Source organism: Chanodichthys erythropterus, chromosome 13, assembly GCF_024489055.1.
Source record: "Chanodichthys erythropterus isolate Z2021 chromosome 13, ASM2448905v1, whole genome shotgun sequence".
NCBI lineage: Eukaryota > Metazoa > Chordata > Actinopteri > Cypriniformes > Xenocyprididae > Chanodichthys > Chanodichthys erythropterus.
The window spans coordinates 27019131-27033466 of NC_090233.1; the positions used below are offsets into that span (position 1 = coordinate 27019131).

The 14336-nt window shown below is 38.3% G+C and overlaps 1 protein-coding gene across 3 annotated transcripts in view; it reads left to right on the top strand.

Moving 5' to 3' along the window:
* Positions 1-9513, top strand: part of fibcd1b (fibrinogen C domain containing 1b) — a 124946-nt gene extending 115433 nt beyond the window's left edge. For all 3 annotated transcript variants that reach the window (XM_067408015.1, XM_067408013.1, XM_067408014.1), the window contains one exon: positions 8830-9513. In XM_067408015.1, coding sequence (XP_067264116.1) covers positions 8830-9098 — 269 coding nt within the window. In that variant the 3' untranslated portion in view covers positions 9099-9513. The remainder of the gene's footprint in view (positions 1-8829) is intronic.
* The last annotated feature ends 4823 nt before the right edge of the window (positions 9514-14336 follow it).

Genomic DNA, 14336 nt, shown 5'->3' on the forward strand with positions numbered 1-14336 from the left:
ATCTGTCAAGCTTGAATGACGCGTGTTTCCAGGGGGAAATTGAGACCCGGTCTGGGATCAGTTTCTCGGTGTATTGTCTTTGAGGCTATTGAGTAAAACGGACTGTGGATCAGAAGATTGAAGATCTTCAAGGTCATGGGCTGTTAGAAAAGAGGAATTAAGGTTTAGCGCTTTCATTCTGGAAACATTATCCTCTTCTGTGGATCGTCCTCTGTATTTTAGGCTGGATGAAAGGTTAAACACAAACTGGTTCTGAACGAATCCCAGTGAGGTTTAGAAATACCACCTGACATTTACCACTATTGTACTCATCCTGGTACGCTTTCTTTTTCTGCCCGTCTCTCTCCATCTCCATGGAACACTGTTCCAGCTCTTGTTTGGAATGTATTCTCTGTGTTGAGCTGACAGAAACAGTTTATAGGGCAACAGACACATCACCACCCTGCCCTCCTGCCAAAAAAATCTGTGAAGTGGACAGTAGGCAGGATGGCTTTCCAAATTCCCTTTTTAGCCACGGAAATAGGGAAGGTTTGTTTCTGTTGGCCAATAACACCACATGCCTTTTGCATCAGATGACTGACACTACAATACACTTCTTGAGGGAAGACAACATAGAAGACGACTTGTCATTGACCAACATGCTGACCTTTTAATGCTCTTGCCACACTGATTCTTTAGATTTATAAATCTGAAAGGTTTTTAGATCTCGAGATACTTGCCTGACAGAGTGGCGGAAACAAAGAGAAGCTACATGCAAATATTCTTTACTTCTTAAAATAACATTAATCTACAGCACATCCATGATATTCTCATTCAGAGATAACTGTTGAATGTACTGTAGGTCAGTCAATCCCATTTACTAAAATAGAAATGATGGGTGAGGCTGCAACCATTTAATGTCATGTGTTCACTCTCTGTGTACAGAATAGGCAGTGAAAATAGGTGGAATATTTTGGAAATAGGTGGGAAAGACATTAATACATAATGCCACTGTGTGCTTATGCCAGTGTGTTTTAGACCAAGGTTTTAAAACTGGGGTGTGGGGACCCCCAGAGGGTCATAAAGAGGTGCTATGAAGTGGATATTTTCTGTAAAAGAAATAGCATAAAAATAACAAAAAATAAAACATATAAGTACTGGAGCAATCAGCGAAATAACTTTCTGGCAACAATTATCCAGTAGTTGCTGTATTTAATACAACAGCAAAATTACCGCAAAAATAACTACAGTAGTTTTAATCATACTGTAAAATAAAGTACATCATTATGCTGTACTTTATTTTAATTTTTACATTTTTATTTATTTTAAGTTAACTGTTATATATTCAATAACACAAATAATTGCTTCAGATCAACTTTATTTGAGTTTCATCTTTTACATTTCTGAACTTCAATACAGAAATTTACCAGCATATTAATTTCATCAATTAACAAAATACAATTAAATTCATACCACTGAAATCACATTAACACATTGTGCCAGTGGAAAATAAATGTTATAAAATATAAAAATAAAGTTAAAGTTAAAGTACTTAAAGTACTTAATTAGTAGCAGTATACAACAATAACCAGTGAATACATATCATCTTACATCTTAAAACCATATGCCATAAAGAAAGGGTCTTCTTTATTGCAACGACTCTTCCCCCCGTCTCACGATGGTTCAGCACGTCTGCCAGTGCCGCTGCAGGAAAAAATGCTGTCAGCACGGCTTACTGGGAAATGAGCACCAGCACCAAAAGTATTTATACCTTGAAGTTGCAAACAACATTGGTACAAAACAAAAAAAGTGATTACATGCGTTTTAAAGTTGACCTACCATTTTCACGAATGCTTTTCGTCTTCACAACGACTTTTCCCGCCTGTCTCACGTTAGTTCAGCCGGTCTCTGCCAGCGCCGCTGCGGGAGGAAAGAGCTACTTAGTGCGGCTTGACAGGGAAATGAGCACCCGCTTCGATGTTCTTACGGATATTTATAAACAAAAACATATTTATACCTTGCAAACAATATTGGTACAAAACAAAAAAAGGCGATTACATGCGTTTTAAAAGTGACCTACCTACCAATTTCAGGTAGTAGGATTTTTGTCTTTACAACGGCTCTTCCCGCCTGTCTCGCGATGGTCCAGCCGGTCTGCCAGCGCCGCTGCGGGAGGAAAATTCCGCTTTAATGGGAAATGCTCACCCGGTCCGATGTTTATACATATATTTAATAACTTAAACGTATTTATACTTTGCAAATAACATTTGTATAAATCAGATAAGGCAATTACATGTGTTTTAAAGTATACCCACCTACCAATTTCACGTAGGCTACTCCGTCCTCTGACTTTAATCTTCACCACGCTGCAGGAGGAAAATGCCAGAAAATGAACGCTTACTCATGTATTTTTATGGAAATGTATTAACTAAAACGTAGCTTTATATCTAACATCAGAATACAACAAAGTGAAAAAAGAGAAAAGTTAACCTACCATATGCTGTGGGCTTTCATCATGATGAGTCTGTCATGCGTGAGGAGGTGTGCGGTTGTTTTTCATGGTCATTTAGTAACCTACTGTATTTAGATATACAGTAGGCTAATATTTTCCCAGAATGCATTGAAAATCTACAGTAACATACTGTACACAGCTTATACAGTTGGAAACTGTTAAGAATACAGTAACAAGCTGTGAAAATCTACAGTAATATGCTGTACTCAGATTCTACAGTAGGGAACTGTTGAGAACACAGTATAATACTGTGAAAACAACGGAAATCGTTTACAGTGTAGGCATCGGTATTGGTATCGTCGAGTATCAGAAAAAAAGTATTGGCACTCGTACTCGGTCCAGAGATTGTATATAATGGGGAGATAAGAGGGTTTGTATCTCTTACCATTGGAGCCTATCGTATAATGGCAGTGACATCAGTCGCAACATTCCCTAGTCTGCCTTCTCTTGAAAAAATACATTTTTATCAAGCTAAAATCTACATATAGTTCCCAACGAAAGTATTGTTTAGTGTAAAACATTCTGAAGATTATCAAACATGCTGTCGATTAATTAAATAATTAGCTATTTCCCCACAAAAGCTGTTTAATCAGCATAGTGAAGCCTCTCATCCATCGACTTCCATTCAAAAAACAGCCTCTGGTCTCCTTCCCTGGAGGAGGGGAGCGTTAGGCCCAATCCCAATTCTATTTTATACCCCTTCCCCTTCCCCTTACCCCTACGCCTACCCCTTCCCCTTGCCCCTTGAAACAGAGTGTCAAGGGGTAGGGCTGAAAAAATTCCCCTAAGAAATGGGACACCACTACTAGACCGTTTCACATCATCATAAGTCGTCGCTAGCTCCTACGTCATAGGTGTGCCGATGTTTATCACACACTTCTAAAGGCCAATTCACACCGCACCGACAACAGCCAACAAACTCGTCTGTTGGAGTTTGTTGCATCGGTGTGATACCCCTGTTGGCGTCTGTTGGAGTCGGTTTTCACCCGACTGAACATGTTTAATCGGCGTTTGTCGGGTCGTGGAATGTCTGCGCGGTGTGAACAGTTTTCCAACAGACGGCAACAAACTCACGTAATCTGACCTGTCCACGAACTGTTGCCATGACGATGAGGCAAGTCCCCTGCAAAGACAGCTGTTTGATCGCGCCCGCGCCTCACACACACACAACAAAGCAGTGGAAACGTGACATCGCAGCTTGTTCATTATAAAAAATAAAATACTGTTAAAAAATATATATATATTTCAAAAGGTACAATAGTCCATAGTGCAATCCGTGCCATTCAGCAAGAGCAGCTGCTCCACTTCACCAAAAGAGAGAGGTAACGTTAACCACTATGAGAGCAATGCAGGTTTACATTCAGTTTCGTTTTTAATAATTAGTTTTGGCTTGTTTAGCTACATGGTTGTATATGCTTATGGGTCTCATTAATAAAAAGGGTCGCGCTAAAAAAATTGTTTGTTGGTGCGGTGTGAATTGGCCTTTTAAGATGCCATCGATAGCTGTAGTGATCTCTGTTGCTTGGGCGACAGCTATTTTTTTTTGCATTTGTCTTCAGTTCTTCGCATAAGACAAAGGAGACGAACCTGCGTGTTTCCTCAGGAGTCCCTGGTTGATACAGAATATACAATACTGATGAATAAGCACGCAAACTGAATGCACGTTTTGTTTATATCATGTAACGTAACGTATTTATGGACGTAACCACAACAGAACAATACATTAATCAGGCATGCGGCAAAAAGACGTTAGCTGCCACTGGATTTGAATTTATGTTGTCAAATCAACGCGGGTTTCAATAAAATATAAAAAAATATGTTGTGGAACTATCATAAAGTAAAAAACATTAGCGAACTGTTTTCATAGCGATTTTTACTAATCTTTTTTCGGAGAACATAACCGTATACATGAACACAAGATTAAAGGCAACATAAAACGAGTGATTATTGATTACTAAAATACTGTTTACCGTAAGAAAATACACCCCTACCCCTTCACGTGAACGCGCAAAACAAAGGGGAAGGGGAAAGGGGAAGGGGTAGAATTGGGATTGGGCCTTAGTTTTAGCCGCTACGCTTTTTTGGCTAAACGTTGCAGGCTTGCCTTCCAGTGGCTTTGCTCGGTCCTTAAAAAATGGTATCAGTGCATCCCTATTTAAAATGTTCATATTGTCACAGACACACCAGGCTCCACCATCACCCAATCACAGCACACTCCCTCACCAGAGTTCTGAGCACATGCACCTGTCACCAATAAGCACCCCAATCAGCCACGACATAAAAGACTCACACACTTCAGTCAGCGTCCGGTCTCATTTGCACATAGAACGTCTTCTATGCTTACCTCCAGTATACTTACTGTCTCGTCACCAGCGTGCTCCTAGTTCTCCTGGTTGTTTAATAAACATCACTTACCTGTTTCCTGTTGTCTCCATCCCTTCTGTACTGTAACACATATAGTTTTGTGGAGGAAAAAACATTTTATTTCTGTTTTGTTTCTCTTTCCTTGCAACATACCTATTTTCATTAATAGTTGTGTTGTATCTTTTTAGGGAGATTTTCCTTACCATTGTTGCCTTCAGCTTTCTCCCTAAGATTTTAAAAGCACTATACTTGAAAATTGAACTAAAACTGTTTATTTTCAGGTTTATCAGGTTTAAATGTTTTTTTTTTTTTTTTATTTCATTAGTTATTTCATTTTTAAAGAAATTATAAAATGAATTATTGCATTAAAAAAAAAATCCTTTACAGTTTCAAGCAGACTTTTTTGTGTAAAATCTATAGTAGTTGCCTTTATATTACAGAAAAGGGTATGTCATTCCATCAGACAATAGGGACTTTTGCACTGAACTCATTTATAGGAACTAGCTACTAGGATAGAACCAATTTCTCCCCCAGGCCATGTTCCTGGTTGCATTCGCACCGGAAATAGGACCTCTGAAGTGCCCGACAGTGACATCTCTAAGCGTGGCATTTACAAACACTAAAAACCGGTGGATGGAGGATGCTGTGATCGGAGCTGTGTTTGTTGTGTGTCATGGGTTTTTGATAACGGAAATGGAATGTAAACTCATAATTTATGTGACTGAAAGAGCACAAAGTGGTGTTAAGAGAAAAGAAATCTCCTATGACAACTTTCAGAATTACATATCATCGAGGCAGAGAAAAGAACACAACCCTGCAGACAACAGGTCAATTCTGTTATAGCTGTTTTCTATGTTCATGAAGTAAATATGTTTACACTGCTTTTTAAAAATGAAGGGTGCCGGTGTTTGAAATGTGTTTGACCAATCAACGAACAACCCCTTATTTGAGACTACCTTTAGAAAAACAGCATAACACATTTATGTAATTATAGAGTACCACATGTACCCATGTGTTTATGCATGAGTTCTTGAAAGAGGATTATCAAAAAGTCACTGATGAGACTAATAAAATGATTCAACAAAGAGTGAGTCATTGCTACTTTTTTAAGTGATGCAAAAAGATGTCTTAAAGGATGAGGATGGCAGTGTGAGGGAGAAAGAAAGAAAAAAAAATGAGAGAGACTAAAGCTCTATATGCATAAATCACATCAAAATGAGATAAAATGCTGTAAATGCTTTCATCTGGGCCACAGAGATGAGAGGTTGCTTGTGTATGCTAACTCATCTCATGTTCCTAGGCGTCTGGAGTCGTTTGTGTGAAAAAGCTTTCTGTGATGAGTTTTACAGCATTATTTCTAGAATAACAAAAGTCAGCTCTGTTACATTTTATTTTACAGTGCCGTAGTTACGTTGTAATTACTCAAATAAATTATGAGTACTATTAAATAACTACATGTATTTACTTAATTATGCATAATTTTCTGATCTAGCGTTAGCGTCAGTTCTGGCAGGTCATGTCAGTAAAGCTTGCATCAGCTGACTCCCAGGTGACTTACGTCAAAGTCCCTTTAAGACAAGTCATTTCACTCGGCAGCCATCTTTGAAACGCCTCTCAGGCATCCTGGGCATCATGCAGCTCCTATCTCTTTGAATGGGGAAACGTCAGATTCTCCAAAACTGTTCGTCAATCTTACGATTAAATTTGATATTTGAAATCACCAGTGAAATCTAACAACAACCGACTCATAAATTTAGTTTCTAAACGCTCGAATCATGACAAAAAAAACTGGATCAAGCTAAAGCGCATGCGCAGACCTAAATGCGCGTCTCTTCGGAGGCGCACGTCTGACTGTTTCTATAGAAATCGGTGATTCTAACGGCCGCTGAAGTGACGCGATGACTTTACCATTCGGCGATTGGCTCTTGGCTTTAGAAGGCGGGACTTATTCCGCCATATTGCACGTTACACTTTCTCCCATTCAAACAATACGAATGACACGTCTTGTGTTATTCTATAGTCTTTGCTTACGTCTACCTATAGGAATACGATGCCTATCACAGCATCTATATATAAGCTCCTCAGTATTATCAGCAGCTATTGTATTCTCAGGAGCAAATTAACCACCTCCATCCCCAGCTCCTCCTCTCTTCAGTCAGAATTGGCCTTATTATTTCCCCTGAATCAGACTAATTCTCGAATATGTGTACGTTAAATTATGACATTTAATGATATCTGCATATGTTGGTTCTGTTCTGTTTACCCTAGGGGGGGTTATTGCTGCTCTCCCTGCTCTTATCCATGCTAGGCTGCATGGATGCGCAGGGAGTTCTTGCCCAGAACAGAACCATACCACCAATACAAACTCTATGCATTATCTATCATATATGACGATAGTGGTCCTGACAGAATTATTATTATAATAAGTACATGTAGAAACGTGTATCTACGGCACTGTATAAAGTGTTACTGTCAGCTCTGTTGCGACTTAAGTGTACAATATTTTTGATTATTATCAATAGCTTTGTTTTTATGGAGACTTTTTGTTTAAATCGGAATAAATTCATTAAATATAAATAAATAATAAAGTGATGATGGTTGATACATGACTTTGTGTCTGTTGGGGGGGTTTTATAATTCTCAGGGGGTCTTGTTAAAATTGCGTGAACCACAAGTCAGAGGCTCCCCTCATTGGATAATTTAGTCTACTTGTTTATTTGCTCATTTATTCAATAATTTACTCGATTTTATTATCATGGGACATGACACACTTGAAATGTTAATCATTGTCCATTTTTCTAGCAATTGTTGATAAAGGAAAATGTCACGTTTCTATTTTCAAACATGAAGGCAAGCCAGTGGCTATCACTAAGGGCAATGTGTAAATTCTGTGTTAGTGTTATGACAGTGAAGAAGTCTCAAACCCCAGTCAATTATTTCTACAGAAAGTGAAAGCAAAAACGGACCGGTGAGAGCTGAATCTACTTCAACATGTTTTAACATATTTTATTATCACTGCAGCGCTTCGGTTATGCGGTTATGTGGTGATGGGCAATGAAATGATTGCAGTGCAAATTAATTGTAATATTAATTTAATAATAAAAGTAGAGATCATCATAGCCTCCCAAGCCCCTCCTGATGCCAGACCTGGGTTGATGTACGTGTTTACGTAACAAGCTTCAAGTCGAAATTGATTTTTTGACATGCACATACTGCACGAAGATACATAATTTCCTGCTGTTTGCAGATGCTATTCTCCTACATTGCTTCTTTTTCTTTGTGTTAAAGTGCAGATTTGATATTTATCTATTTCAAGTTCTAATTTAGGAAACAACGAGCACATGAAGCTTTGTGATGTGCTGCTTGTGGGATGTTTATCAAGCAGTAAAAATGCCCCTTCCCACACCCAAAACAAGGCGTCTATGGATTAGAGTGCAAAACAAGGGCTAATGGGACATTGTCTTACTCCACTTCACAGAATTTTAGAATGACACGACAGTCATTTATGACACTTTATTCAACAACAACAACTCGTTCCATGCGTCATTATGCCATTTCTACATCATTGCAGATGCGCAGAGAAGTGTTCACATGTCCTCTCGATTGGATTAGAAAAGGTTTAAACCACCCCTTATAATCCAAATTATCTTTTAATTATATTTGGCAAATTCCTTCCGATTGACGTGGTTATTTTTTTATTCTGACGATAAGTCTGATTACAATCGGATTATAAGAGTCCATGTAAAGGTAGATACTGTTGAAAACTGTTAAAAAACTGTTGTGCTGCCTAAATGATAATTTTTTCCCAAGATTCTTTGACAAACAGAAAGTTCAAAAGAACAACATTTATTTGAAATAGAAATATTTTTAAAATTATACGGGTCACTTTTGACTTCTTACTGTCTTACTTTTAAACAGTAGTGTAATTGTCTTTCTCCTCTTTCCCCTTCTTTTTTACATGGGTCTATAATCAGGAGATTCGTTGCTAAAGCATAACGGAATGAAGTTCACGACGAAAGACAGAGACAACGATCATTCGGAGAACAACTGCGCTTCGTTCTACCACGGCGCCTGGTGGTACCGCAACTGCCACACCTCCAACCTGAATGGCCAATACCTGCGCGGACAGCACACCTCTTACGCCGACGGAATCGAGTGGTCGTCCTGGACCGGGTGGCAGTATTCGCTAAAATTCACAGAAATGAAGATTCGACCAACACGCGAAGAGCGAGAGAGCAAGTAAACGTGCAAAAAGTAATATTTAAATGTGAGGAAGTGAAAAAAATAAAAATAGATGTTTAAAAGACTTAAATATGGGACGGTCGATGTGGAAAACAACAAGGACATTTGTTGTTGCTGATCTGAAAGAGAGCTTTCTGTTGTCCTGTTTATTAATTTGGCTAAAAAGTCACACTGTCGTGTGGCTGTGCTGTAAGTCCTGCCCTCCATGTGACAATCTCTTCATCATCAGGCCTTGAAGTTTCTTCACACCCCAGCTGTCAGATCTCAACTCTGACTCAACTGCTCTTCAGTGTCATACTTCAGTTCTGATAAAAATGACACTGAATCAAGTGTACAATTATGTTGCCACTGGTTAGAGAAATAGTTAATAGAGGACTAAGTACAACAATGAAATGTTGGAATGGTTCCCGTTTCCATTCTCCCCCGTATTGTTTAACGCACAACTACGGCAAACACACGCCAAGACCAAATCTCCTCTAATTCTTCATTCTTGAAGAAAGAGGTTAGGATAAAAGAAGAAAGTGTGGAAGATGGGAGGGAAATGAGAGAAAGAGGCAGTCTGGGAGGAGAGGAGTGCAAAGATTTCTGTGGGAGTTTGTCTCTCATCTGTCTGACAGGCCATTAGCGAGCATATTGGCCACTTTGTCTGATCGCCATTGCCAAGTGATCATCAGCAAGGCTCTTTATCACGCACATGTACGCAGATGGAGGCTGTTTATGTGCGTGTGAATGAGATGAAAAGGAAACGTGATATTGTCTCGTCTGCTTTCCGAGCGTGTTTTTTTGACTCAGCGCAAGTTTGAGTGTTCTCGGGGAATCTCTTTATCGGCCCGACGAGCTCGCTCGAGTGTGTTTACTTAGCACTCCTACACGTCATTTGTTCACGCATGCCTTCGGACCCCTGTCAAAATACTAATTTAAAAGAGCCACCCTGCCATCTTTTATGTACAAACGCTGACGTGTATATCAGCACATTCACTGCCGTCTCTCTCTTCAACTCACTTTCCAAAGGTCAGACATCTTGAATGTGAATATTGTGCTCCTATCCCCTCGTGTCCCTCAAGCACCTCCCTTCATCTCTCGCCCTTTCTTTTTTCCCCTCCCGGTCTTCTTCTCATTTGTTCTTTCTCTGCTCTTCCCTCGCTCCTTCAGTTTGTTTTCTTTGGTCCCCTGTGGAAGTGGAAAAGGTCAACATGTCATTTAGTACAATTACTCTGCTCATTGTTCTCTCTTCTTTGCTCTTTTCTGACTTTTTCCTTTTCTCTCGCTTCTGTTCTTGCCGCCTCGGTTTCGTAATTCATCCCTCTCTCAACCTAATTATGTTTTAAAATCTCCATTATCATGATGATGGCAATTTATTTGTACTTTGTTTATATTGTGTAATTTTAAATTAAAAAAAGAAAGATTTACATATTTAACATGATTAACGCACTAACAAAACTTTTGTTCTCTCCCCTGTTTGTTGTTTTTTATGTATAAAAACAAAAGAAGTTTTCAGGCTGATTTGTGAATGAACTTGTGCAAGTATGAACACTGATTCATTCATCTTGAATTTTGCGATTTTTACTTTATAAATGTACCAAGAGCTTTAAGATATGTGTAGATTTCATGTACAATGTGTATGTTTTAGAGACTTTTAGCGCATGTGAAATGTTTTCTTACGGGAAATTGACAAAAGCACACAAATGAAACAATGTACAATAGAAAAGGTCCTTAAAATGTCCTGATAATGTGACTGGGATCGAATGACTGAACTGAAGTCTCTTGAATGGACTCTTGTTTTAAATTCTGGTCTGACAGAAGTGCAGTTAAAATCCATTAAATCTACACCATCAAAAATAATGAGCACATCACTCGAGAAAATATGTGGGAAGATGACTGCAAAAACAACATTATAGGATGTTGTCAAGACTCTTAAATGGACATAAGTGAGTGCTCGTCTTTGTCTCTGGAGTCTCCTCTTAAGTTTGCTCCACTTTAACTACAAAGTTACCTCTGTCGGTTTATGTCTTCGTTGTGTATTTTCTATGTTCTCTCGACTCTGATTTCCCCCTCCTCTCATTCTGTGGAATTACATTGCAATCAGCCTCTTTTCTCTATGTCATCATTTGCTTCAAAGTTAACCATGCTGCCTGTTCAGCTGTCAATAACATTTCTCCAGTGCGTTGCCATGGTAATGATCCCCTGAACAAAGGCTAACAGACTGAACAAAGAATGAAGGAAATAGATGTTAAATGATGTAACAAAGTCATGAAACCGAGTCAAGAAAGGACAAAAAGAGTGCAAAATTATAACGGGACAGATTAAAATTTAAAATCATTTGTAATTAAGGGTCTCTGTGAGAATGAGTGTGTGGAAATGTGTGTGTGCGTGACTGAATGAAACAGAAAATATACTTATAAAGAAGAAAAGTGAATTGTTACTTCTGTGTATGACAATGGCTCTTCATATTGTGTGCATATTAAAAAAAACAAACAAATAACAAATAAAAAGATTTCTGCAATGACAATGCATGGATTTTAAGATAGACACATTATACTTTTCACACAGACTCTGGGTTTGATTGCTCCCTATGGACACATTTCCTCAAACCTTTGCTCTATAAATAAGTACAATCTTTATGTGTGGTTTAAAGCTATTGGCAACTGCCAAAGAACATCCTGTTCCCATTTCCCAGTTTTAAAAGAATGTGTGTTTCTGTGAGTGCGTTGCTGGGTCTGTGTGTGTTTGCGTTTTGAGTGAGCTACAGTGAGAGATGGAGAAAGTTGACTGCATGGCATGTGCAAATGGGAATGATGGAGAGTAGCACATGGTATTGCGTGTGAGTTCACTGCTGAATGTGTTGGTCCCATTTTTGCTGCAATAATGGCAACTCCCTAGGGAAGACAGCAACACAAGAGATGAGCAATAAAACTGCAACCGCCTAATGGCCATCTTTCCTCAACAGCGCTCCTTTTTATCACTTTATCTTATGTTATATTTAAGTATAAAGGATTATCTTTAAAGTCAGCATGAAACAGAAGTTGCAATGGTCTTTTCTTCCCTATTGTGAAATATCTGAGTGAAACGGCTTCTCGAACAAGAAAAAATAAATAAAATAAATGGGACGGAGCTTGATTTCAGCCATGTGGGATTTAAAGGTGATCGAGAGGATTTTTTCGTCGGCTGAGAATCCAAAGACTGTTACTGAGTTTTTGAAATGAGCGCATGCGTAAGAACAGCCCCCTCCTTCACAGCTCATTTCAAAGGAACGCCTCCCAAAACTCGTGCACGAGTATTGGAACACGAGTGTTTACCACCGGCAATAGCTGTGTCGTGTTTTTTGGATTCATTATGTCGGACTCACCGCAGGTAACTCATAATCTGCAGTTGTTACTCCTGACAAAAACATTGCATGCAGTGCCTGTGGAGTGTGGAAAGTTACTGGAGAGCGCAGCCACGCTCGTCTCTCACAAGGAACGTCACGGCAGTGATTGACAAGCCAGAGGGCCAACCAGATTGGCTGATGTTTTTAAGGCCCTACCTCGTGCACAGATGATGTACATTAATATTATTCCTTTCAGTGCACCTAATAAATAGTCTTTTATCAGTTAGTAAAGACAGTTTCAAGTAATATTGCAAAAATGTATAAAACAAAACATCCTCTTTAGCACCTTTAATTGTATCATAGAGGTTTGCTATTGCTGTGATCTCATGCGAGTGGCGTGTTGTCCCGCCCTCACACAACATGATTAAACATGTCATCAGAGAAGAGAAGACATCATTTTAAGAGGGAGAAGTTATTTTGATCAAAGATTACAAGGGCACATGAACTTAAAATAATAATAATAATAGTGTGCACAGATAAATCATTTATAATAATTATTGCAATATTTCATAGAAAATAAGAATTGCAGACTTTGATTTAATGGTGACTTTAAATGTTAAAACGTTTTTGTTGTATTTTACAGTGAACAGTTGATAATCGAAAATGGATATGTGTTGAAATATCAGCATTTAATTCTCTTTCTAAGAAGCACCTTTGTGACCTTGAGCACAAGGCTTGTAATGTTAAATCAGCCCTGTTTCTGGAACATAATTGTATCCCAGCATGCATTATAGTGCTGCTTGAAAGTTTGTGAACCCCTTGCAGAATCTGCAAATGGTAATTATTTTAACAAAATAAGAGGGATTATACAAAATGCATGTCATTTTTTATTAGTTACACTTTATTTTACTGATTACTATTAATTAACTACATGTACTTATTATAGAGTTACAGTTAGGGTTAGGGTTTGGTTTAGGGTTAGTTACTTGTAATTATGCATAATTTACTGTTATTACTATAGTAAGTACATGTAGTAACTGTGAAATAAAGTGTTACCTTTTTATTTAGTACTGTCCTGAATAAGATATTTTACTTAAAATATGTTTATGATATTGAGATCCATCTTTTCACACTGATGACAACTGAGGGACTCAAACACAACTATTAAAAAAGGTTCAAACATTCACTGATGCTCCAGAAGGAAACATGATGCATTAATGGGTTAGTTCACTCAAAAATGAAAATTGTCATTTATTACTCATCCTCATGTTGTTCTACACCCGAAAGACCTTAGTTCATCTTTGGAACACAAATTAAGATATTTTTGATAAAATTCGATGGCTCAGTGAGGCCTGCTTCGGCAGAAATAACACTCCCTTTTTCAAAACACATATGTAAAACAGTTCATGTAACTACCGTGGTTCAACCTTAATGTTGTGAAGTGACGAGAATACTTTTTGTGCACCAGAAATAACAAAATAATGACTTTATTCAATGAAGGGCGATTTCAAAACACTGCTTCATGAAGCTTCAAAGCTTTACAAATCTTTTGTTTCGAATCAGTGGTTCGGAGCACATATCAAACTGCCAAAGTAAGTGAACTATTGAAGTTTCAAAACACTTATGACATAACGAAGCCTCGTTTACTGAAATCATGTGATTTTGATTCGTTAAGCTTCGAAGCTTCATGAATCAGTGTTTTGAAGTCGCCCATTGTATCATGTTTCCTTCTGGAGCATCAATGAATGTTTGAACTTTTTGTAAAAATCATAGTCACTGCTGGAAAGGGTTCAAATATACAAAAGAGATGATGGAAAAACAGAATTTGCAGGACCTGGAGGATTTTTCTGAAGAATGTTGTGCAGTTTAACTGTTCAGGACAGACAAGCGATTCATGAACAACCATCACAAAACAAACTTTTTTAACTAGAG